This window comes from Oryctolagus cuniculus, chromosome 4 (assembly GCF_051225735.1).
Source record: "Oryctolagus cuniculus isolate XC-2025 breed Fujian yellow rabbit chromosome 4, ASM5122573v1, whole genome shotgun sequence".
NCBI lineage: Eukaryota > Metazoa > Chordata > Mammalia > Lagomorpha > Leporidae > Oryctolagus > Oryctolagus cuniculus.
In genome coordinates, this window is record NC_142870.1 from 68,430,962 (window position 1) to 68,457,981 (window position 27,020).

General features: G+C 39.9%; 1 protein-coding gene across 5 annotated transcripts in view; it reads right to left on the reverse strand.

The window, feature by feature from the left end:
• The window catches only part of BTLA (B and T lymphocyte associated), a 44,983-nt gene extending 20,146 nt beyond the window's left edge, over positions 1-24,837 (reverse strand). The window contains exons 1-2 of one of the 5 annotated variants that reach the window (XM_089330805.1): positions 24,400-24,829; positions 1,589-1,732 (exon numbers count right to left, since the gene is read on the reverse strand). Coding sequence is in view for 2 of the 5 variants with exons in the window: in XM_051819056.3 (XP_051675016.2) it covers positions 24,400-24,472 (73 nt within the window). In the remaining 3 variants the exon portion in view is untranslated. Of the gene's footprint in view, positions 1-1,588; positions 1,733-24,399 lie in introns of all 5 variants that reach the window. The other 4 variants (XM_089330804.1, XM_070072106.2, XM_051819056.3 and 1 more) reach the window with 4 other exon arrangements.
• Positions 24,838-27,020: the final 2,183 nt, after the last annotated feature.

The window sequence follows — 27,020 nt, forward strand, 5'->3', positions numbered from 1 at the left end:
TCCGATCTGGCTGAAAAGCCCATGAGAGTATTTCAGGCATGGAAAGCCAAGACACTCTGGCAAAAAAAAAAAAAATCCTAAATGAAAGATCTCTGTGAGTGAGATCCCAGTGGAAAGAACAGGTCTCCAAAGAAGGAGGTACCTTTCTCTGAAGGGAGGAGAGAACCTCCACTTTGACTATGACCTTGTCTAAACAAGATAAGAGTCGGAGAACTCAAGGGGCTTCCATAGCCTTGGAAATTCATGACTGGAGCATGGGGAGATTACTGATGCCATAGACAGGAGTGTCAATTGGTAAAGTCAACAACAGGAGTCACTGTGCACTTACTCCTCATGTAGGATCTCTGTCCTTAATGTGCTGTACATTGAGATTTAATGCTATAACGAGTACTCAAACAGTATATTTCACTTTGTGTTTCTATGGGGGTGCAAACTGTTGAAATCTTTACTTAATGTATACTAAACTGATCTTCTGTTAAAAAAAAAAAAAGAAGAACAAGAAGAAATCATCAATTCCCAACTTGACTCTCGCTGGGATTAAACATGACAATAGGTCTGATCTGATTTCATCATCATTTAAAAAATCATCTATTATTTTTCACTTTATGTTTCTGTGTGGGAGCAAACTGTTGAAATCTTTACTTAATGTATGCTAAACTGATCTTCTGTATATAAAGAGAATCAAAAATGAATCTTGATATGAATGGAAGGGGAGAGGGAGTGGGAAAGGGGAGGGTTGCGGGTGGGAGGGACGTTATGGGGGGGAAGCCATTGTAATCTATAAGCCGTACTTTGGAAATTTATATTCATTAAATAAAAGTTAAAAAAAAGAGAAATTCTGTACACTATGTCCTGGCAGGCGATTCCTTTGAACTGAAGTGCCCTGTGAAATACTGTGGCCACAGACCTAATGTGACTTGGGATAAGCTCAATGGAACCAACTATTTACCTCTGCTGGATAGACCCCAGATACACACGAGTTGGAAAGAAGGGGAGAACATTTCAGATTTTATTCTACATTTTGAATTAGTGCATCCTATTGACAATGGATTATAGAGGTGTTCTTCAAATTCTACATCTCGTGTTATTCACAGCCACTCAACAGCCATTTATGTGACAGGTATGTTCTTGAGTCTTACACCATCTAATGCTGTTCTTATCCTTTTTCCAGGAAAAGGTGGATCTGGATTCTCAAGTGATAGGTGAACCACTGAACTCCTGTGCCACATCAGAAGTCTCCATATCCCAGACTGTGATATGCATGTGTGTGTGTTTCTCAGTGTATGTTTATTTGAAGTGTATGAGATAGAGAAGGGTAGAGAAGAATGTAATAGAAATTATTATTCTTGACTCTACAGCTTAATAACATTTATTTCTTTATTTATTTAAAAATGTTTATTTATTTGAAAGGCAGAATAACGGAGACAGAGACAGAGATCCTCTGTCCACTGGTTCACTCCCCAAACAATTGCAACAGCAACAGCTAGGCCACACTATAGACAAGAGCCCCAAACTCCATCTGGATCTTCAAGGAGGGTGGCAGAGACTCAAGTACTCAAGCCATAATCTGCTGCCTCCCAGGATGTACCTTAGCAGGAAGTTGGATTAGACGCAGAGTAGGACCAGTGTTGTGGTATAGCGGGTAAAGCCACTGCCTGTGATGCCAGCATCCCATATGGGCCTGGTTCTTATAATGGCTGTTCCACTTCCAATCCAGCTTGCTCCTAATGGCCTAGAAAAAAACAGAGGAAGATGAGTCAAGTTCTTGAGCCCATGCCATCCACATGGGAGACTTGGAAGAAGCTCCTGGCTCATGGCTTCAGCCTGAACCAATCCTGGCCATTGCAGCAATTAGGGGAGTGAACCAGTAGATGGAAGATTCTCTCTCTCTCTCTCTCTCTCTCTCTCTCTCTCTGCCTCTCATTATCTCTCTCTCTCTCTGACACTTTGCCTTGGAAACAAATAAATAAATCAGAGAGAGAGAGAGAGAGAGAGAGAGAGAGAGAGAGATGGAAGGAAGGAAAGAGAAAAAGCAGAGTAGCCAGGATTCTAAACAGGCATTCTTATATAGGATGCAGGCACTCCAGGTGGTAGCTTAAAGTATAAAAGATCCATAAAAACTTTAAGATCCATAAAAAACTGTTAGATACACTGTATGAATTCAGTAGCTTTGCATGATATAAGATCAACACATAAAAATCAATGGCATTTCTATATACTAATGGTATGAAAAGGAAATTAAGAAAGTGATTTCATTTATTTTTTTATTTTTTTAAAACTTTTATTTAGTAAATATAATTTCCAAAGTACGGTTTATGGATTACAATGGCTTTCCCCCCCCCCGTAACTTCCCACCCATCCACAACCCTCCCATCTCCCACTCCCTCTCCCATTCCATTCACATCAAGATTCATTTTCAATTATCTTTATATACAGAAGATCAATTTAGTATATATTAAGTTTGCCCCCACATGGAACAAAATTGCCAAATACTGTTTGAGCACTAGTCGTATCATTAATTCACATTGAACTACACATTAAGGACAGAGATCTTACATGGGGAGTAAGTGCACAGTGACTCCTATTGTTGACTTAACAAATTGACACTCTTGTTTAAGGCATCAGCAATCTCCTCAGGCTCAAGTAATGAGTTGCCAAGGCCATGGAAGCCCCCTGAGCTCGCTGACTTTGATCTTATTTCTACAAGGCCATAGTCAAAGTGGAAGTTCTCTCCTCCCTTCAGAGAAAGGTACCTCCTTCTTTGATGGCCCATTCTTTCCACTGGGATATCACTCACAGAGATCTTTCTTTTAGGTCCTTTTTTTTTTGCCAGAGTGTCTTGGCTTTCCATGCCTAAACACTCTCATGGGCTCTTCAGCCAGATCGGAATGCCTTTAGGGCTGATTCTGAGGCCAGAGTGCTGTTTAGGACATCTGCCATTCTATGAGTCTGCTGTGTATCCCACTTCCCATGTTGGATTGGTCTCTCCCTTTTTAATTCTATCAGTTAGTATTAGCATACACTAGTCTTCTTTATGGGATCCCTTTGACTCTTAGACCTATCATTATGGTCTATTGTGGCCTGAAATTGATCACTTGGACTAGTGAGGTGGCATTGGTACATGCAACCTTGATGGGATTGTATTGGAATCCCCGGCACATTTCTAACTCCACCACGTGGGGCAAGAAGCTTCAGCATGTCCCAAATTGTACATCCCCTCCCTCTCTTATTCCCACTCTTATATTTAACAGAGATCACTTTTCAGTTAACTTTAAACACCTAAGAATAATTGTGTGTTAATTAGATAGCTCAACCAATGGTGTTAAGTAGAACAAACAAAAATACTAAAAGGGATATAGTATTAAATTGTACATCAACAGTGATGATAAGGGCTGATCAAGTAATTGTTTCTCATAGTGTCCATTTCACTTCAACAGGTTTCCTTTTTGATGCTCAGTTGTCACCAATCAGGGCGAACATACGGTATTTGTCCCTCTGGGTTTGGCTTAGTTCACTCAGCATGATGTTTTCCAAATTCCTCCATCTTGTTGCAAATGACCGGATTTCATTGTTTTTGACTGCTGTATAGTATTCCATAGAGTACATGTCCCATAATTTCTTTATCCAGTCTACTGTTGATGGGCATTTGGGTTGGTTCCAGGTCTTAGCTATTGTGAATTCAGCTGCAATAAACATTAATGTGCAGACACTTTTGTGTATGCCAATTTAATTTCCTTTGAGTAAATTCCAAGGAGTGGTATGGCTGGGTTGAATGGTAGGGTTATATTCAGATTTCTGAGGAATCTCCAGACTGACTTCCATAGTGGCTTGACCAGTTTGCATTCCCACCAACAGTGGGTTAGTGTCCCTTTTTCCCCACATCCTCGCCAGCATCTGTTGTTGGTAGATTTCTGAATGTGAGCCATTCTAACCGGGGTGAGGTGAAACCTCATTGTGGTTTTGATTTACATTTCCCTGATTGCTAATGACCTTGAACATGTTTTCATGTGCCTGTTGGCCATTTGGATTTCCTCTTTTGAAAAATGTCTATTGAGGTCCCTGGCCCATCTTTTAAGTGGGTTGTTTGTTTGTTTTGTTTTTGTGGAGTTTCTTGATCTCTTTGTAGATTCTGGTTATTAACCCTTTATCTGTTGCCGAGTTTGCAAATATTTTTTTCCCATTCTGTCGGTTGCCTCTTCACTTTCCTGACTGTTTCTTTTGAAGTACAGCATGAATACTCTTGTTTTTAGTTATTTCCCAACACCTAGAAAACATTCAATATGATATCTGCTCATATCTCATCAACCACTGCTCAGAATATTTGAAATTTGATTGCATTTCCAGGAATCAGATCGAGACAAGGGACCTGCTGAGAACTTTTAGAATTCTGAATATATATTTAGAACTGCTTTGAGACCTCAAACAAGTTCACTTTCAGACTTCTTAATTTCAGTTGCTTCCAAAAATTCGGAATAAAAATGAAACCAAACTAACAGGTAAGTTATGGGATGAGGTTTTAAAAAAATTGAAGAGAAAGGGTAAGATCATTTACCAAAGGAAGTGCCTAACAATACAATGCCTGGATGTGGTTAGACTTAACGACATGAAAGCAAGGAGGCCCAAAGCAGAAAGGGCAAGTGAAACCTTCATTTTCCAAAGTCGTTCCTCTCTCTAAAGTTGACACCTCTCAGCCTCCTGACTTCCCTTTTCATTTTCTTGTGGAGTCTACAATTCTGCTAGAACCATGAAAAACAAGATGCATAGGCAAAGACCAATTGCCCTCAATGATCTTAACCCACATTAACCATCAATGAGGCCAATTTTCTGAAATAAACTTATATCTACCACTCCTTCTCTAAGTTTGCCTGAGCTGAAAGCAAAGTTCAGAGGGATCTTGCAGGCTAGTTGTTAGGGGCCATAGAAATAAATCAGACATGATGCTTGCCTTTGTGGGACTTGCCTTCTAATGAGAAATAAAGATGCATGACAAATGGGAGAATGAGATAACTTTTTAATAAAGCACAAAGCACTGTAAATGGATGTGCAGAAGACTGTCAACCAGGGCATTTGGGGCAAAGCTTCTTGGAAAAGTTGTGTTTGAGATGAACCTGAGTGAATGAATAGCCCTTTCACAATCAGAATAGACTCATTAGGACCAAGAACATGGAAAGGCGAATGAGAAAATACAATGCTTCATTGTAGGGTAGTAATTATAAAGGGCATAAAAATGAGAATATTCATTTGACCAGGGCTGTTTCAAATGCTAACACATTGTGCAAACTTGAGATAGCCACCCAACCTCACAGGCCCCCAGTTTCTTCAAATTAAGATAAAGGATTAAGCCACAAAAATATGAAAGTTCTTTCTCAGCACCCCTTCAACACACAAACCCACTCTTCAGTTCTCTCAATGTGTGACTAACACTCTAAAACCGTTTCTACTCTGTAGTTTCTATTTTTATTACAATGTGTTTTCCTTCCATTTAGACAGAGGGCTGTCACCTGAGGCCAGTGACATAATTCCATTTAGACAGAGGGCTGTCACCTGAGGCCAGTTCCAGCATTTTGTGGCCATATGAATTGAATGAGTGCACAAAGCTGGTTAAAGTTGGAGAAAAGAACCAGCTCTTCGTCCTGATCCTATCACTGCTATGCAGTGATGTGGGGAGCCATTGCACCGCGCCCTAAAGATGGCGCCGGCTCCTTTCTCCCGGAAGGACTGGCGAGAAACAAACAACTCCTAATAAGGAGATGGCTGAGCTCCCTTCTGGCTTCCGCATTGCTGTACCTATCAATCCTTGCCACTTGGCTGCTTTTGATTGGTGTGCTGATGGCTATAAGAGGGATGGGAGAGGGAAGGAGGCGGAAGAAGAAGCTTGTTCAAGGTTCCTGAATAAACTGCTTGAAGAAGAGTTCGGGTCGTGTCTTCCTTGCTTGTCGAGGGACGCGACACAGTGAGATTATGCAGACATCACTATGGCTTCTGGATCTCCTTATGAGCAGTATGAGGATCAAAATCACATGGGGAGATGCAAGAATTTTACTCACATGGAGGAATGAATAGATGATGAATGCTTGGAACCAGGCATAAAAATCATCTAGAGTGTTCCTTTTTTTTTTTTTTTTTTTTTGATTTTTTTTAACTTTTATTTAATGACTATATATTTCCAAAGTACGGCTTATGGATTACAATGGCTTCCCCCCCATATCGTCTCTCCCACCCGCATCCCTCCCCTTTCCCACTCCCTCTCCCTTTCCATTCACATGAGGATTCATTTTCGATTCTCTTTATATACAGAAGATCAGTTTAGCATACATTAAGTAAAGATTTCAACAGTTTGCTCCCACACAAACATAAAGTGAAAAATAATAGATGATTTTTTAAATGATGATGAAATCAGATCAGACCTATTGTCATGTTTAATCCCAGTGAGAGTCAAGTTGGGAGTTGATAATTTCTTCTTTTTTTTTTTTTACAGATCAGTTTAGTATACATTAAGTAAAGATTTCAACAGTTTGCACCCCCATAGAAACACAAAGCGAAAAATACTGTTTGAGTACTCATTATAGCATTAAGTCTCAATGTACAGCACATTAAGGACAGAGATCCTACATGAGGAGTAAGTGCACAGTGACTCCTGTTGTTGACTTTACAGATTGAAACCCCTGTTTATGGCATCAGTAATCTCCCTATGCACCAGTCATGAGTTTCCAAGGCTATGGAGGCCTTTTGAGTTCACCGACTCTCATCTTGTTTAGACAAGGTCATATTCAAAGTGGAGGTTCTCTCCTCCCTTCAGAGAAAGGTACCTCCTTCTTTGAAGACCTGTTCTTTCCACTGGGATCTCACTCACAGAGATCTTTCATTTAGGATTTTTTTTTTTTTTTTTTTGCCAGAGTGTCTTGGCTTTCCATGCCTGAAATACTCTCATGGGCTTTTCAGCCAGATCCGAATGCCTTTAGGGCTGATTCTGAGGCCAGAGTGCTGTTTAGGACATCCACCATTCTATGAGTCTGCTGAGTATCTCACTTCCCATGTTGGATCACTCTCCCCTTTATTTATTCTATTGGTTAGTATTAGCAGGTACTAGACTTGTTTATGTGCTCCCTTTGACTCTTAGTGCTTTCATTATGATCAATTGTGAACTGAAACTGATCACTTGGACTAGTGAGATGGCATTGGTACATGCCACCTTGATGGGATTGAATTGGAATCCCCTGGTATGTTTCTAACTCTACCATTTGGGGCAAGTCAGCTTGAGCATGTCCCAAATTATACATCTCTTCCCTCTCTTATTCCTACTCTTATGTTTAACAGGGATCACATTTCAGTTAAATTTCAACACTTAAGAATAACTGTGTATTAATTACAGAATTAAACCAGTCATATTAAAGAACAGACAAAAAAAACTACTAAGAGGGATAATGTATTAAGTTGTTCATTAACAGTCAGGGCTATGCTGATCAAGTCACCGTTTCCCATAGTGTCCATTTCACTTCAACAGGTTTCCATTTTGGTGTTCAGTCAGTTGTCACCAATCAGGGAGAACATATGGTATTTGTCCCTTTGGGACTGACTTATTTCACTCAGCATGATGTGTTCCAGATTCCTCCATTTTGTTGCAAATGACTGGATTTCGTTGTTTCTTACTGCGGTATAGTATTCTAAAGAGTACATATCCCATAATTTCTTTATCCAGTCTACTGTTGATGGGCATTTGGGTTGGTTCCAGGTCTTAGCTATTGTGAATTGAGCTGCAATAAACATTAGGGTGCAGACCGCTTTTTTGTTTGCCAATTTAAATTCCTTTGGGTAAATTCCAAGGAGTGGGATGGCTGGGTTGAACGGTAGGGTTATCTTCAGGTTTCTGAGGAATCTCCAGACTGACTTCCATAGTGGCTTGACCAGTTTGCATTCCCACCAACAGTGGGTTAGTGTCCCTTTTTCCCCACATCTTCGCCAGCATCTGTTGTTGGTAGATTTCTGCATGTGAGCCATTCTAACCGGGGTGAGGTGAAACCTCATTGTGGTTTTGATTTGCATTTTCCTGATTGCTAATGACCTGGAACATTTTTTCATGTGCCTGTTGGCCATTTGGATTTCCTCTTTTGAAAAATGTCTATTGAGGTCCTTGGCCCATCTCTTAAGTGGGTTGTTGGTTTTGTTGTTGTGGAGTTTCTTGATCTCTTTGTAGATTCTGGTTATTAACCCTTTATCTGTTGCATAGTTAGCAAATATTTTTTCCCATTCTGTTGGTTGTCTCTTCACTCTCCTGACTGTTTCTTTTGCAGTACAGAAACTTCTCAATTTGATGCAATCCCATAGTTGATTTTGGCTTTGACTGCCTGTGCCTCCCAGGTCTTTTCCAGAAATTCTTTGCCCGTGCCAATATCTTGAAGGGTTTCTCCAATGTTCTCTAGTAACTTGATGGTGTCAGGTCGTAGATTTAGGTCTTTAATCCATGTTGAGTGGATTTTTGTGTAAGGTGTAAGGTAGGGGTCTTGCTTCATGATTCTGCACGTGGAAATCCAATTTTCCCAGCACCATTATTGAATAGACTGTCCTTGCTCCAGGAATTAGTTTTAGATCCTTGATCAAATATAAGTTGGCTGTAGATGTTTGGGTTGATTTCTGGTGTTTCTATTCTGTTCCATTGGTCTATCCATCTGTTTCTGTACCAGTACCATGCTGTTTTGATTACAACTGCCCTGTAGTATGTCCTGAAATCTGGTATTGTGATGCCTCCAGCTTTGTTTTTGTTGTACAAGATTGCTTTAGCTATTCGAGATCTCTCGTGCCTCCATATAAATTTCAGCACCATTTTTTCCAGATCTGAGAAGAAGGTCTTCAGTATCTTGATTGGTATTGCATTGAATCTATAAATTGCTTTTGGGAGAATGGACATTTTGATGATATTGATTCTTCCAATCCATGAGCATGGAAGATTTTTCCATTTCTTGGTATCCTCTTCTATTTCTTTCTTTAAGGTTTTGTAATTCTCATCGTAGAGATCTTTAACGTCCTTGGTTAGGTTTATTCCAAGGTATTTGATTGTTTTTGTAGCTATTGTGAATGGGATTGATCTTAGAAGTTCTTCCTCAGCCATGGCGTTGTCTGTGTATACAAAGGCTGTTGATTTTTGTGCATGGATTTTATACCCTGCTACTTTGCCAAACTCTTCTATGAGTTCCAATAGTCTCTTAGTAGAGTTCTTTGGGTCCCCTAAATAAAGAATCATGTCATCTGCAAAGAGGGATACTTTGAGTTCTTCCTTCCCAATTTGTATCCCTTTAATTTCTTTTTCTTGCCTAATAGCTCTGGCTAGAACCTCCAGAACTATATTGAATAGCAGTGGTGAGAGTGGGCATCCCTGTCTGGTACCAGATCTCACTGGAAATGCTTCCAACTTTTCCCATTCAATAGGATGCTGGCCGTGGGTTTTTCATAAATTGCTTTGATTGTATTGAGGAATGTTCCTTCCATACCCAGTTTGCTTAGAGTTTTCATCATGAACGGGTGTTGTATTTTATCAAATGCTTTCTCGGCATCTATTGAGATAATCATATGGTTTTTCTTCTGGAGTTTTTTAATGTGGTGTATCACATTGATTGTCTTGCGCACATTAAACCATCCCTGCATACCAGGGATAAATCCCACTTGGTCTGGGTGGATGATCTTTCTGATGTGTTGTTGCATTCTATTGGCGAGAATTTTATAGAGTGTTCCTTTTATGCACAAGCAAGGCCGTACACTTTATGTCTCTCAGAGAGTGTTAGTGATATTCGTAGTGCAAGAACACTCTACTGAGCCGAATGCTATTATTCTAATTTTCCATCGCTTCCTTTCTACTTCTGAATTACGCATATGCATATTATGATACCCAAGATGCACAAACTGTCTAAAAGGCTGTGTCTTATCAAACAACCATTTTCAGAAGAGGGATGACAATCACAGTCACTTTTGGCTGTGACTTAGCTACCCCTTATCAGTTAATTTTGTTCCTGTTCTTATTGTTCCTGCTGTTTTTCTCAAGCTTTCCTAACTGATAATAAGGACTTTGCAGTGGTAAAATAATTAAAATAAATATATGCAGTTAAAGGATGAGAACTTTTACCACTTCCAGGCTCTTATATGATGAAATACCCCCTTTAAATAACTGAAGATCTAAGAAGCCTCCCATTTTTAAATACCTATGTAAACCACTTCTGTATTATTATTACATGTATGTGTGTGTGTGTCTCTGTGTGTATTTATATACATACATATATATATATATATTCCATGATCAGTTGATAGCAACATATTTGTGGTACAGAGTGTATAATTTTGAACAATCCCTTCCTCTAAATGGAAATATGTTTTCTGAAATAATCATGAATATCATGAAGTGAAACCAACAATGAAATGGCCAGAAAAGAGTAAATATAGACAGTAAATATTTTCCTGCAGGGAACATCATATGTAAAACAACTGTAAAAATAACATTAGAATACAAAAAAAAAACCACACATAACCATTTATACAATAATTGTTGTATCTTCCTAAAAGCATGAACGTTGATCCTTAGTTATGGTCTGGTATAGTAGCATATACAAATAATTGTCCAGTAATAAGTGAATTTTATTGAAACTAAAATTCTGCAAAGACAACTACTAAATTATGCATTAAAATGTCATTTTCTTGATTCATTTAGTTTTAAAATAATTTAAACAGAAGAATACATTTCAATTGTAAAGATATTTGTCAGCAAAACATTGCATGTATGAGCTAAAGTAACAAAACAAAAAATATTATATGTCAGAATGTGTACACCATTTCACCGTTTTCTTTCTTTATTCTTTTAATTAATTATTTATGAGAGAGAGAGAGAGAACAAGAGAGCTCAAACAAGTGAGCTCCTATCTTCTGGTTTACTCTCCAAATGCCCGTTACTCTGCTGAGGCAGAAACTCAACCTAGGCAGTGAGTCAACCACGTGAGCCATCACCTGTTCCCTTGCCCCCACCCTAGAGTCTGCATTAGAAGGAAGTTGGAGTCAAGAGCAAGAGCTGGGTATTGAACTTAGGCACTAGAATATGGAACATGGGTATCTGAATTGGTAGGTCAAATGATCATCCCTGTGTCACTGTTTTAATTTTTAACAGAAATGAAAATTCAATATGTTGCACATAATGACAGAAATGAAAAAGTCTCTGACTCCACAATCTCTGTTGTATTACTGTTTATTTAAGATCAATATGTGAAAGGCAGGGACATGTAGTGTCACAGAGATTGGGAATATAAACTGCCTGAAGCAAACAAGTGATTCTAAATATGTTGAATTTGTTCTCAAAATGAACACAAGTAACATGGTGAATTCTGTAACTGGGGAGTTGTCTGAGTTAACCTGCAAGTAGAATGCAGTGTTTATTGAAGGACAAATACTTCAGATGTGCTGATTTGAAGTGTACCTATGTATTACTAAAACTCACCAGTAATCATAATAATTACATAGAACTTAGACCAAAAATATTTGAGGGGAGTAGGTTTCCCTTTAGCATTGTTCAGAATTGCTAGTACATGGTGACAATTAAAAGTAGACCAACTTTTAGTTGTCTGTAAATTCAGTATAGACAACGTACTCCATTATCACCCACACCCAGGAGTGTGCTAATCCCATTAGCCAGGACAATTTAGTAATGAGACCATTTCTGTGGGGAGCAATCCGGACTGGACTGAGTTACTGGAATTAAGACTTATTCTATGCATCTGCTCTCCCACAATATGGCGCTGGGAGAGAAGTAAACAGCTTCCGCACAGCTGCCTCCAGTTCAACTAATAAACTGTAGGACTTGCTCCTGATTGGAGGAGAGCAGCGTACTCGGCGTGTGGGCAGCCGAGTTAGGATTGGTGGAGGAGGACTATAAAGGAGGAGAGAGATGGCATGCACCGGGAACATCTATGGGGAACATCTAAGGGAACCCGTGCAGCCCCCGAGAAAGCCGGCCGGCGGTGTGCCGCTCCCCTGCGGAAGTGGGGAATGCGGCCAGGGGGAACTGCCCTTCCACGGAGGTGGAAGGGATAGTAGCCAACCCGGGAAGAACCAGCAGCAAACCCGGGGAGGGCCGAGCAGACGAAAGAACAGCGCAGGGTCTTGTGTCGTTCCCCCACGAAGACGGGGAGCGACATAATGGTGCCGTGACTCGGATATGAAGCCTAGGCAGGGCTTAGTGTCGTTCCTCCATGAAGAGGGGGAGCGACAATTTCTAGTGAAAAGAAAGGGAGAAAGATGCTTTCATGGCTATTCAACTTTGCCATTAGATTTTTATCTGATTATCTTGGTCATGATAGAATTGTTTTTAAATATTTATTTATTTATTATTTGAGAGACGGAGTTATAGAGGCAGAGAAAGTTCTTCATCTGCTGGTTCACTCCCCAGATGACTGCAATGGCTGGAGCTGTGCCAATCCAAAGCCAGGAACCAGGAGCTTCCTCCAGGTCACCCACGTGGGTACAGGGGCCCAAACACTTGGGCCATCTTCCACTGCCTTACCAGGCCATAGCAGAGAGCTGGATCAGAAGTGGAGCAGCAAGGTCTCCAACCGGTGCCCATATGGGATGCTGGCAGTGGCTTTACCCGCTATGCCACAGCACCAGCCCCAGCCCTCTGTCTCCTTATACAAAATAACCACACCCCCACTCCAGCAGCCAAGGTCATTCGACATTCCCTCCTCCTCATCCCCTAATGAATACCCTATGTTATTCTGCATGATACACATCACTCTACTAAAAATACATTTTTTTATGTATCTGCCTTCTATCTGGTCTACAACCTCCTTGATGGTATAGTCCCTATCTCTGCAGAAGGAGCTAGCCTTATAAAGCATGAAGGTGAGAATCTAAAATGTGCCATAAGACTGGATAGGAAGAAGTTGATGAAACAAATAATCTCCTGTCCATAGTTCTAACTGTTCCCATGGGCTAAGGTCAGTAGAACAAATACAGCTAACAGCAGGCTTGAAAGCTCTGAGATGAAGAATGTATGCATTACAGCCTACCATATATTGGATAAGTTATACTCATCAAAGAAAAATTAGACTCTAAAAGTATTCAGTGTGGGAAGGCCTGATTTGTGCCCACTCAGGGGTGATGTTCAACATTTAACAAGTAATACTCAAAGGTGTGGTCCAGAAACTTCTAGCTGATCAAATGTCATTCGATGTATAAATATCATCAGCAACTGAATAGGGTGGGTAATCTGTGAAAACTGTTAGCAATTTTTTAAAAAAGAGGATTATGATTATGAAGTGTTTGTAAAAAAATGTTATTTCTTATTTTAAATGCCTTGATTTTATCTATTATCATGAGGAAAATTCCAGCTGATTATTTTCATTATCCCTCCACTGAAAAATTCTTATACATCTATGGAAAGTTCAAAATAGTTGCATTTTTTTGAAGGACAAGAATAACAATAGTGAATGCAGGGTGCCTTAATTTGTGCTAAAACAGTGTTAGAAATAAACCTAGAAATGTAAACAATTTTTGAACTCAAATGATTATTAAATGTATATTATGAATATATGAATACTTTTCTGTACCATCAGTCAAAAAATTTTAAGCTTCTTTCAGAAGATATGATTATAGACAAATAGCAAACAAAAACTTTGGACGTATGCTAGGAAAGCCACAGAAGAGGAAGAAACAGAAGTCTTCACACTCAGGAGGGAAAAAGACTTCCAGAGGATGTTCTGCCTTACAGTGGGCATAAGTGGTGGGAGGAGAGCAAGAGATGATCATTACCAAGGAAAGGAATAAGGATCCCATGAGGCAGTGACTTAAGCATAGCCAAGGAAAATCCACGCACAGCAACGACAGTCACACAATCACGCAGTGCAGATCTCGGGAGGAAAGCAACAGGGATACCTCGGAGGAATCACACTAAGCATCAGAAAACCTGAATGGCATACTTCCCATCATAGCTTAACTTAAATATAGTCACGGAATCAGAAATGTGGTGACATGAGATAAGGGTGTCGGAGTTCCACTTCATATAGAAACCAGAGATTTAATGTTTATTGCATAGTGTTGATTAAATTTATTATCTAATGGCAAATGAACCCAATTTATAAGTCAGATATTCCCAAAAATGCAAAGAATACCTAGAGAACTTTAAATAAGAATGGCACACACAGGCGCGCAGGCACACACATACACATTAAAACTAGAGCTTCTATGTACAAGGTGACCACTGTTAGTTTAACAAAAGCTCTGTGACTTGTACTCCAATACAATGAAAGCTGATTGAGCTTGAGTCTCTACTGTAAAGTAAAATGCATTCATATACATCAATCTGACAAAAGGTGTTTAACGTAACAGATCAAAGTCACTGAAATAGTGTCATAGTAGATTTAAGATTTTCTTCTCCGTGGATATTCTCTTTGGACAGGTAGAGCCATCTCTTCCCTGAAAGCACACACACGAAGACACACAGCACACACACACGCCCACTCCCGGAATGTAAAATCCCCTTAGTAAAAACGGAACTTTAAAACATTAACTTCACACCAAGAACATACATGGTATGAATCTATATTTATTCCCATTTCTTAAGAAACAAAAACCAGGAAACAAGAAATTGAGAGAATTTTCATAATCTTCTCCTATCATGATTTCCTCTTAAAAATCCAGTTCTTCCACAAATGCACCTTCTTGTAATTGCATGTGAAACCTTTCTTTAGGTTTGGTTTCGTATGGTATCTGTTTAGCACACTTTGAAGCAATTTCATCTAGGGGTAGAATTTCTCTAGTGTGATATGACTATTTGGGGGGAAAATTTGAAGACTGTATCAATTTAATTCTACTGAGCAATTTGACTTTAAGCCACGTGTCTTTTGATTTTACGCAATTTGAAACAATTCTGAAATTGTTTTTTAAACAAGCTAGTCTAATATTTTCCATAGCTTTTTTTCTAACACTGAGTGAAGCTTACAAAGTGCTTGTGCCATTTCCTGTCCTCTAGATAATTAATAAGAGAAGCGAGGTGTTTGGAGGTCATCAGATCAGATAGCAGATAAATAGTTTGAGTCACATTTGGGAGAGTACTTCCAGAATCACAGCTCCTCACTCATTGCCTTGGTTCACAAGCACACCACACTTGGTATTAGCAACCAGCTGTAGAGCCATCCTGGCTCCATCCCGAAAGAAGGCAAACAGAAAGATGACTAACGTTTTTTGAGTTCTTTTTTGTGCTCGGCACTTTTAGGTATCACACAGATATTGTTTCATTTGGACCGCATAGTGAGGTCTGCTACTCTTTTTAACCTTACATTTTTTAAAGATCAATTTTTTTATTTGAAAGGTAGAGTGACAGAGAGGAGAGAGAAGAGAAAGGGAGGGAGAGAGGAAAAAAAAATCTCCCATCTGCTAGTTCACTCCTCAGATGGTGCAACAGCCAGGGCTGGGCCAAGCTAAAGGCAAGGGCCAAGAACTCCATTCAGGTCTCCCATGTGCTTGGTAGGGGACCAACTATCACTGTTACCTCCTAGGTGCCTTAGCAGGAAGCTGGATCAAAAGAGAAGTGTCAGGGCCGGTGCTGTGGCGCAGTGGGTTAAAGCCCTGGCCTGAAGCGCCGCCATCCCATATGGGCACCGGTTCTAGTCCCGGCTGCTCCTCTTCTGATCCAGCTCTCTGCTGTGGTCTGGGATAGCATCGAAAGATGGCCCAAGTCTTTGGGCCCCTGCACCCACGTGGGATACCCGGAAGAAGCTCTTGGCTCCTGGCTTCGTATCAGCACAGCTCCGGCTGTTGTGGCCAATTGGGGAGTGAACCAGCAGATGGAAGACCTCTCTCTTTGTCTCTGCCTCTCTCTGTAACTCTGTCTTTCAAATAAATACAATAAATCTTTTTTTTTTTAAAAGGAGAGAGAGAGAGATGTATCTAGAACTAGAGCTGGGACTTGTCCCAGGCACTTCTCTGTGGCTTGACAGCATTCCAAGTGCCAGCTTAATCCTCTTTATCACAATGTTTGTCCTTTATCTTTATTGTTAAGTTAAGGAAAATAAGAAAGAAAGGAAAATAAGACAGTGAAGATCACTAGCTGGTGGCAGGAAGAGTCAGGAGTAAGACTTGATCCCAGAGCTTGCCCTCACTCCAAAGATCTTACCCAGCAGGGTTGTGGTGAAAGTAAGTTAGAATATACTGGACAAGTTCTTAGCACTATGCTTGGTTCATAAGGAACAATAAATGCCAGATATGACATTTTGTATGTGATAACATGAATTTACAGAAGTGACACAGAAACTGAATAAGTCATTAAATCTGGAAATCCAGATCTTCCCCCAAGTGACAGTACTCAAAAAAAATTATTCCTAACTGCTTTCACAGGGATCAACAGTAGTGCATAATGACTGATATAGTTAGACAAATATAATAGAGATTGTAAAGGTGGCACATTCTATATATAGCTGTCCTTTCTTTATACAAAAGAGGAAATCCTACAGAATGTACTAACCAGCCAGGCTTGACTTGGTCAAAATTAGGAAGTAAAAAACTTTATCTTTGGTTATTTTTCCAAATTTCCTTGAGTTCATCTTCATTACATCTCTACCAGGTGACAAATGTCCCCTTGAGGTTCTACCCTTGTGGTCACTGCCTTTGCCTTCCCAGGCCAAAGGATTCACATGCATTGCACTTCTTAGAGCCTGTCCACTCTATGTGACAAAGACGAGTTCCTTCCTTTCTTTTATGTTTTGAAGGTTTATTTATTTGAAAAGCAGATCAACAGATAGAGGACTGGGAGACAGAGAGAGAGAGAGAGGATCTTCCATCTGCAGGCTCACTCCTCAAATGGCTGCAACAGCCAGTGCTGTGCCAGCCAAAGCCAGGAGCCCAGAACTCCATCATGGTTTCCCACATGGGTAGCAGTGACTTCAGGTCTTGGGAAACCTTCTTCTGCCTTCCCAGGTGAATTAGCAGGAAGCTGGGTCAGAAGCAGAGCAACCAGGTCTTGAACCAGTGCTCCCATAAAGGACTTATGACTTAACCTATTGTACCCAACACTAGCCCCAAGAATGAGTTTCTTGTGGCATGTTAGCTGACCCGTGTGTTATTATTTCTCTTGAATAAACTGATTTAAATATTGAAGCTAATTTAATGAGTCCAAAAGAGCAATCATCCTATTGACAATTTAGAATGGTTCTGGTTAGGGAAGACACTGCATGCCTGGTATGGATTGGCCCTATTCTTCAGAGACGCCAAGTCCTCCACGTTGGTCCCAGGGCCTTCATGAAGAGATAGGGTAGCAAAAGCACACAACATGACATGGAAGATGTGGACAGTGTGATCCTCTGGCACTTCATCATAAATTTCATGAGTTTTTCTAAAAACTGCCTTCCGTGGAAGGGTAGTTATTTGTGATAATCAGAATGAATTTGGGTTGTGTGTATGATTGGAAAGGCACAGGGAAAGTACATCTACGTGTCTGCCCCAGATATTTCCTCACATCTATAATACATTCTACTATAGAGATTACACAGAGACTCACTAGCATTTTCAAAGTCCCCAAGATATTTAATAATACCTATGTTGACGGAAACTTTTCCAATTGTCCTCTAATATTCATTCCTTATAACATCAAACAAAACAAGAATATAATCAGATGACTAAAATATAAATGACAAACTACTTTTGCAGACAACTTCTGGACGAAGAGCTGTTGGTGATTTGTGTGAATTCCAGACTGTTCTCATAAGATGAACATGGCTAGCAAAGAGAAAGAAAAGAGTAGTTTGAGAGTTCTACCAGCTAGACCTGTGGTGTGGCCCCTCTAACACTCTCCTGGGCTGTGTCCAAAGTGAATCTAATTATACACGTTTAAATGTCAAATAATTTTTTTAATGCTTGTTTTTTTTGTTTGCTTGTTTTTTTTTTTAAGATTGATTGATTGATTTGAAAGGAACAGTTAGAGAGACAGTGATCTTCCATCCTCCAGTTCACTCCTCAAATGGCAGCAATGGCAGGAGCTGGGCTGATCCAAAGCCAGCAGCCAGGAGCTTCCTCCAGGTCTTTCATGTGGGTGTAGGGGACCAAGCACTTGGACCATCCTCCACTGCTTTTCCAGGCACATTAGCAAGGAGCTGGATTGGAAGCAGAGCAACCGGGACTCGAGCCAGTGCCCACATGGGATGCCAGCCCTGTAGGTGGCAGCTTTACCTGCTATGCCACAGTGCCAACCCCAGATGCCAACTATTCTAAAAATGACAACCCTGAATGTATGCACACAGACGTATGCACTCAAGCTTCTTCTTCCACAAAGATAAGCATGTAAGTCATGGTCCACAACCATGACGGCACTCTGGAAAGGTGCATAATATTGAACAAATTTTGAAGTCAAAGAATTGAAAATACTAGAAAGTGAAGCAAACTTCATATGATGCATCAGTTCACTGACATTATAACACTGAAATCACATAACTCTCAAACTGTTATTATCATATCTTGGAGAATGGGGGTGGTAGTAGATAATGATATGAAGAGTCTTTTTGGAAGACTTTTTTCAACCCTACATGAAAGATCATCTCTAAATACTACTTTAAGGAAACTATTACACTAACTAAATTTTGGACTTCAAAAATTGAAAACATTAGCTAAACTTACACAGAAGTGTCAGTCTACCAGGTATTGTTCAGTGTTTTATAGAATTAATTCACTTAATTTACAACAACTTGATGAGGTCAACAGCATTTTTGTCCTACATTTTTTTAGAAGAAACTCTGAGAGCCAGAGAAGCTACAATCAACTAAGTAGTGAATGGCAAGCACGGGATCCTAACCCAGGCAGTCTGTCTCTAGGGTCCTTGATCTTACCTTAACGATGACACCACACTGCTTCTTCAAGGAACCAAGCTAACGTTTGATTTAATTTTAGAACTTGAATACAAATGCCTTTGAATATTTTGCTTTCAACGATTCTGAACTCTAAGTAAGGGTGAAACTGACAAGCAAATAATGGAAATTAAGTTGGAAAGTCCCAGTGAGGCAAGAAAACAGCTTTTGACTTCAACATTACAATAGAGGAAATTTTGACACTAGGACCAAGGAAACAAAAATAATTTAAGAGTTCCCCGGTGTTAGGAAGTCAGTTCAAGGCTGCAACCAGCACAGGGGCTATTCTATTCAGGCCTTCTTCCAGGAAATCCTGCATCTGCAGAATGCATTCCTAAATATTTAGATAACATTTGGCAGGTATTTTTGCGGTAACGGTACAGAGGCATTTGGTATTAAGACGGGACTCTGTCGCTTGCATTTCAGTATATGCTCTTTTCAATAGAATCAGATAGATAAATCATTAAAAGTAAGCCTGACAGAGATATTGTGTTAGCCACTGCCAGAAACAGTATGGAGATTTCTTTAGAAGCTGGAAGTAGAACTGCCGTATGATCCAGAAATCTCATTACTGAACTCATTGTATCAAAGAAATACCTGCACCATCATGTTTATAGCAGCATTGCTAACAATAGTCAAAATATGAAATCAACCAAGGTGTCCATCATTCGCTGAATGGATAAAGAAAATGTTTGTGTATATATATATATATATATATATATATATATATACCGAATGGAATATTGTTCAGCTATTAAAATGCATGAAATCCTGTCATTTGCAGAAAAATGGATGGAACTGGAGGACATCATGTTGAGCAAAATAAGCCAGACACAGAAAGACAAATATCACATTTTCTCCTTTAAATGTGGGAGTTAAAATTAAAAAAAGAGAGAAAGAGAGAAAGAGAACTGAATCTGGAAACAGAATGTTGATTACTAAAGATTGGGAAGGATAAAAAATTTTTGGATCAAAAAATAGGAGGATCTGGATGTGGTTCATTAATTATGACAAAGATACTAATATGAGAAACTAATAGGGGAAAAAAGAGATACCTTGCTACAAAACTTGAACTTCAAGGGATGATGGATGCAAAACAACATCTGTTCTAGTATGTCTGTTCTGATTCAAGGACATGCCCAATTGGCGGTGGAGAAACCCAAGCTGTATAGGATGTGGAGTGTGGCATTTTTTAAGAGATTTTTAAAATTTTATTTGAAAGGCGGAGTTAGAGAAAGAGGAGGAAGAGACAGAGAAAAAGAAAGAATCTTCCATTCTCTGGTCACTTCCCAAATGGCCACAGTAGTTGGGGCTGGGCCAGTCACAAGCCAAGAGCCAGGGTGCAGAATCCCAAGTACTTGGGCCATCCTCTGCTGTTTTCCCAAGCACATTAGCAGGGAGCTGGATCAGAAATGGAGCAGCTGGATCTTAAACCAGCACGATTATGGGATGCTGGCATTGCAGGCAGAGGCTTAACATGCTATGCCACAACACTGGCCCTGGAGTGTGGTATTTTAAAGTGGATCCATAGATCATACCAACCACCACAACACACGGGAAAGAGGACACAGACAGGAATCAGAGGAGAGGTGGCCCGAACCACCATATTTGTGAAAGAGCCAAACTGTTGATGTTCTTCCCTTACTGGACTGGATTAATTTTTATCACAATAACTAGTGATTAATCACAAATTTCCCAGTGCCTTTTTTTCTGGATCCTATGATGTGCCAAGCAGTGTACAACATTAACTGCAGGAGTCCTGCCTGCCTTCCTAAAGGTGACTTCCTTGGTTGATCCCTAACTGAACAATGATCCAGGGTCTCAGAGGTGGAATGGCCTCCATCTGCAGCCTTGTTCTTGCCAGCTCCATCTGCCCATGAAGGGAAGGTGTTGACACTTTTATTACTTCATCAGGATGGAAGTATATATGGAAATTATATGCCAGACACCAAGGTGCAAGTAGCCCTCTAACTTTTTTTTTTTTAGAACCACAAAAAGCAAGCAAGCATACTTTTATAAGAACTTAAACAGGAAGCTTGTAGAGAACATTATAGTTTTTCCACCCTTATTATAGATGAAATCTCTCTCCTGGGAAGAAGCACACGGAGTTTCAGATTGCTTTGATGTGGGAGACGAGGTAGGATTGGGGGTCTTTTAATAATGAGCTTTAATCACTTTTGAAAATGTGCTAGTGTAAAGAATCAGTAGTTAAGTAAACCAGAGGAAATCCCCAAGATATAAAGATTATAATTAACAATGCCAGAGCTGGCCCATCCAAAGCCAGAGGCCAGGATCTTCTTCTGGGTCTCACACTTAGGTGCAGGGGCCCAAGCATTTGGGTCATCTTCTACTGCTTTCCCAGGCCATAAAGGGAGCTGGATTGGAAGAGGAGCAGCTGGGACCAGAACCAGTGCCCATATGGGATGCTGGTGCTGCAGGCAGAGGTTTAGCCTACTGTGCCATAGCGCTGGCCCTTATTTATTTATTTTAACTTTAAAAATTCAACTATCAGAGATTTCTTAGTCAAACGATAAAAAGTTTCAGTCATAAGGAATAAGTTTTACTAATGTAGTGATATTTTGTACAGTATAATGACTATAATTAGTGTAAAATTGCTAAAAGAGAGGATTTTTTTTTTTTTTTTTTTTTTTTTTTGACAGGCAGAGTGGACAGTGAGAGAGAGACAGAGAGAGAAAGGTCTTCCTTTGCCGCTGGTTCACCCTCCAATGGCCGCCGCTGCAGCCGGCGCACCGCGCTGATCCTGGCAGGAGCCAGGAGCCAGGTGCTTTTCCTGGTCTCCCATGGGGTGCAGGGCCCAAGCACCTGGGCCATCCTCCACTGCACTCCCTGGCCATAGCAGAGAGCTGGCCTGGAAGAGGGGCAACCGGGACAGAATCCGGCGCCCCAACCGGGACTAGAACCCGGTGTGCCGGCGCCGCAAGGTGGAGGATTAGCCTATTGAGCCACGGCGCCGGCTCAAAAGAGAGGATTTTTAAATATTTTTGCCACAAAGAAATGATAGAGACATGTGGTAATAGATGTGTTCATTAACTTGATTTGATCATTCCACAATATAAACATATATTGTAGCATCACATTGTACCCATAAATATATACAATGTTTGACAATTAAAATTTGATTAAAATAAAAGATTCTAAAAACTGAACTATTTTACATGAAAATGTTACAGCTTTCTTCTCATTTAATTAAATTGTGTGTAGGTTGCTTGGTGAAAGTAATATCAGCAGAAATGACATAAATATTTACCAAGCTTGTATTATGTGCACTTTGCCCATTAATGGGTACCTCAACAGCTTCATGGAATATGAAAATTTTTTTAAACTTTTATTTAATAAATATAAATTTCAAAAGTACAACTTTTGGATTATAGCAGTTTTTTTTCCCCCATAACCTCATTCCCACCTGCAAGCCACCCCATTTCCTACTCCCTCTCCCATCCCATTCTTCATTAAGATTAATTTTTATGAAATTAAAAGATAAATTTAGGGGCCAGCGTTGTGGCACACTGAGTTAAGTTGCTGCAGGAAAGACCCTGCTGCTGTTGCCTATCCAGCTTCCTGCTAATGTGCCTTGGAAAGCAGCAGAAGATGGTCTGAATACTTGGGCCCCTGCCACCCATTTTGGAGACCAGGATGGAGTTCCAGGCTCCTAGTTCCAGCCTCTTGCCCAGACCATTACAGCCACCTCGGGAGTGAATCAGCAGTTGAAAGGTATCATTTTCTCTTTGCTCTTACTCCTTCTTTGTTACGTGGCATTTCTAATCAGTATAATAAAGTTTTTTTAAAAATATAAATTCATTTTGGTGCAAAACAACTGTAAATCCATGCATAAGCATACCTTTGCATTTACAGTCTTCACAAGAAACTCATATTTTAAGTACAACAATCATCTCTAATTTACCAATAAGGAAACCAAAGATAAGCAAGGATAAGAAACTTAACCAAGATTACACGCTAAGTAGTAGAGCCAGTAATGAATCCCATTCTAACACTCAGTGTACTTTTATAAACACTAAGTTCCAGGAACTGTAGTCTGACCCCATCCTCAATGTGGTATGGCACACGTTTCTTTTATTTCACAGGATGTTTACATACTTCAGTTTGGATGAATGTGTCTAATATTTGACCCCATTTGTAGCTATTTGATTGTAGGGTCTGATGGACGGTGGAAAATTCTGGCAACCATGTAAGCACCTGATTGACTTAATGCCAAATGCTTACAAACATAAAAATATGCGATGACTGAGGATATTTTTACTTTTGCATCTGGTTGTATGGTGCCCTGACATAGAGTCAAACTCCAAACTACACAGCTCTAGAATTGAATATGACATTGTATAGACCCTCGGTGATCCTATTTTATTATTTAAAAGTACAGCATACAAAATGTGGGGGATAAAAAGAAAGGATTGTATTGAAATTAGAACTAAATGAGAACTCAAACTTCTGCCAGTCATTTGTAGGCATTAGTTCTTCATAACGTGGGGGTCCCTGTATCAACCAATCCAGGGAGTAAGTGACTTCACGATAAAAATGGAATTAATTACATTTTTTTGCCTACATAAAATCTTTGCAGGAGTGCCTAAATGCCATCTACACAGAACTTGATCTGTTTTCGATGCTTAATTAACAACCAAGTAGGAAGGATTTTCTTCAATGAAACAGAAACATTAATGATTTGTTCTGTGCACTCCTACATTTCTCAGCCTTTCTCATTCAAACTTCTCAAGGCACACAGCTTGCTGACACAAGGGTTGAGCTTATTTGTTTTCACAGACACATAAAATTTTACATAATTATGGGGTACCATGTGATGATTTCATACATTCTGTAATGTACAAATCAGGGTAAACACATTTTCTCAAACATTCATCATTTCCTTGTGGTAAAAACATTCAAAATTACTGCTTCTAGGTTTTTTTTAAACATATATTTCATTTTAATTATCTACCCTACTTAGCAACAGAAGACCAAAACTTATTTCTCCTATATAACTATATCTTAATACCCACTGGCCAAGCTTTTACCACTCTCTCCTTCTACCCTCCCAGGAGTTTATTTAGGGACAATGTTGTTGGACAGTAACTATGGAGACAGTCAATAGTCCAGTTATCAATCTTTCCTACCCCATTAAATACTATTACAGTCCAATAAGCTCAGTTTGGAGAAAATAAGCTATTTGTTCACCATCACTATGACAGCCAGAGCATTTTTGCTAGTAGTAGTGATAAACTTGTATATAACTATTTTTAACATCTGCTTAGATCATTTTTCTTACCATAAGTACTTGTTTTTAAAGAAAATTGCTCAAGCCATGGATACAGTGCCTACCACTTAGAAAGGTGCATAACTTGGTTTATGTTCTATAATGTTTTCATTGAACAAACATAATTCCTTGGTTTGAGGTACCATCACAAATTTGGCATAAACATCACAGCCTTCTAAGTTCAGCAGGGGAAAATGTTGCCCACAACAACCCCTAAGACATAAAACCAAGGATAATCTAAGGATGTCTTACCGCAAATACTCCAGATGCACAAATCTGGTATTAGGAAGATACCAATTCCAAGCATGGCAGGCGATGTCTTCATTTCCTCTGCATATTAGGGTTAAAAAAGCTGCTCAAGTCGAAGGTGTCCCTTCCTCTACTAGTTCTTCAGATTTGGATCGGGTGCCTACTCCAGCGGTATTTGTGAAATAAAATAAAAGAGAAGAGAGAGGAGATGGGAGGGGACAGTAGGAAGAGCCTGAATTATTTTGTGAAACAGGTGAACAGAAACACTACGTGGGACTCTGTTCTGTGGTTTCTGCTTCTTCTTAAATATGCTGTTGACTTTCAAACACCCTAAACTGAAAAGTAGCTCAGTCCTTAACTTCTCCTTCCGCTCTACCACCCTTTCTTCCCACCTTGAGGTTTTTCTCAAAGCTCAGCGAAATGAACTTTCAAGCAATATAAATTGCTGCAATCTTTAAATAGAGATTTTAATCAAATCAAGGTCAGGAAATTTATGGTGAAAGTACCCATAGTAAATGTACATTTTCTCCCTTTTCACAGCTGTGATTATGAAACTTCTCTTATGTAAACGACTTTAGATGTTTTCCCCCAAGCATTGTGTCGCAGTAAGATAAGAATGCTTATTGCCATTAAACCAGTGAAGACTTATCTGAAGCTATGGAGAAAATGAGTGGCAGGATGCACTTCCTCAACAGATGAGGAAAAGATAGCGTCTTTAGTCTGCAGATAGCTATCAATGGAACAAGATCATCATTAGTGTTGGTTACATGACCTCTCTAAATAATAAAGTTCTGAGCCAAATGCGAAGATTTAGCCTGAATGGCAATTAAAGGAAACCGCTATATTCAACACTCTTCATGCAGTTTCTTTCTGGATGAGGTAGAATAGAAACAGCAAAGGAAGACGTGGAAAAAGTTCGAGATCAGAGAGCTCAGTGTCACTGTGGAACTGTTTTCTCCAAGGCCACTTGTAACAATTAGCTTAGTTTATAATCAAAGAAGCTAATACAATTCATCTGCCAGTTAAGATTCCAAATGAAAGATCTAAATCTGTGGCATTTGTGGTCATTGACAGAAACTGATTTTGCAAGTCTGTCCCTCAGAGGCTAGCGAAGGCCTTCCAAGACCAAGCTTCAAAAGTTTTCAGTATCTTAAGTTAAAAAGAAAAAAAGAGTTACCATGTATTCATTTATTCAACTAGGCAAGGTACTATGATTGGAGATACAAAGATGAATGAGTTACTTTTCCTGATTTTAAAAGCTTAGTCATCCAGTGGCATAACTTTAATTGTTTTTAAGATTTTCTTATTTATTGGAAAGGCAGCATTACAGAGAGAGAGAGAGAGAGATTTATCTGCTGGTTCAGTCCCAAAATGGCAACAAGCAGGAACCAGGAGCTTCTTTCGGGTCTCCCACATGAGCACAGGGGTCCAAGCACTTGGGCCACTTTCCACTGCTTTCCCAGGTGCATTAGTAGGGAGCTGGATTGGAAGTGGAGCAACCAAAACTCCAGCCAGTGCCCATATGCGATGCAGGCGGCAGCCTAACCCGCTACACCACAATGCCAGCCCCCAACCTGTAGTTTTACTGCTTCAATCCTCACATATTTATCCACACATAATGTAATATGAAAACTAAGTCTCTTAGAACTTTAACATTGATTTCCTGGGGAATAGTTATGCAGCATTTACCCAACTTCTTGTGCTAGTTCTCAAGGTGGAATGCAACTTCCTGTGGCAGCTTAAACCAGGTGCACTGTCCCTGTAAAATGGCTCCAGAGGTCCAAAGTCATAAATCACAAGCCCAGGAGCTCAGTATGTTATCCCAGTGCAGAAAGAAGTCATTTTTACCCTATTTCTTAAAAAGATGTATTTATTAATTTATTTGAATGGCAGAGTTACAGAAAGAGAGAGAGAGACAGAGAGATCTTCTGTTCACTGTTTGATTTCCCAAATGGCTGCAATGACCAGGGATGAGCCAGGTCAAAGCCAGGAGCTTGGCACTCCATTTGAGTGTCCTGCATGGGTGACTGGGATCCAAGCACTTGGGCCATCTTCTGCTGTTTTCCCAGATTCATTAGCAGGGAGCTGGACTGGAAGTGAGCAGCTGGGACTAGAACTGGTACTCAAATGAAATGCTGGCATTGCAGGTAACAGCTTAACCCACTGCACAATAGTTCCAGCCCTTTTTTACTTATTTACTTACCTCTTTATTTATATTTTAAAGGATGAGAGAAAGAGAGAACTCCTGTCTGATGGTTCACACCCAAGTGCCTGTGATGGGTGAGGCTGGGCTGAATTGAAGCAGGAGACAGGGACTCAATGGAGGTCTCTCACATGAATAGCAGGAACACAATTACCTGATCCATTATTGCTGCCTCCCAGAATCCACATTAGCAGGAATCTGGAATTGGAAGCAGAACTAGGAATTTAACTCAGGCAACCCAGGTTGCTGTAAGTATTCCATAAGAGACATAAACAGTATTGTATATGTCAACTTAACGAACATATCTGAGGTCACTATCACAGTGGCTGGCATAAAAGCAGAATCCTGATAAGTGTATTTTCCCTTTTTTCTTCCCACTCAGAGAGGAAATTTTAAAATTATTGTCTTGACTTTTAATATC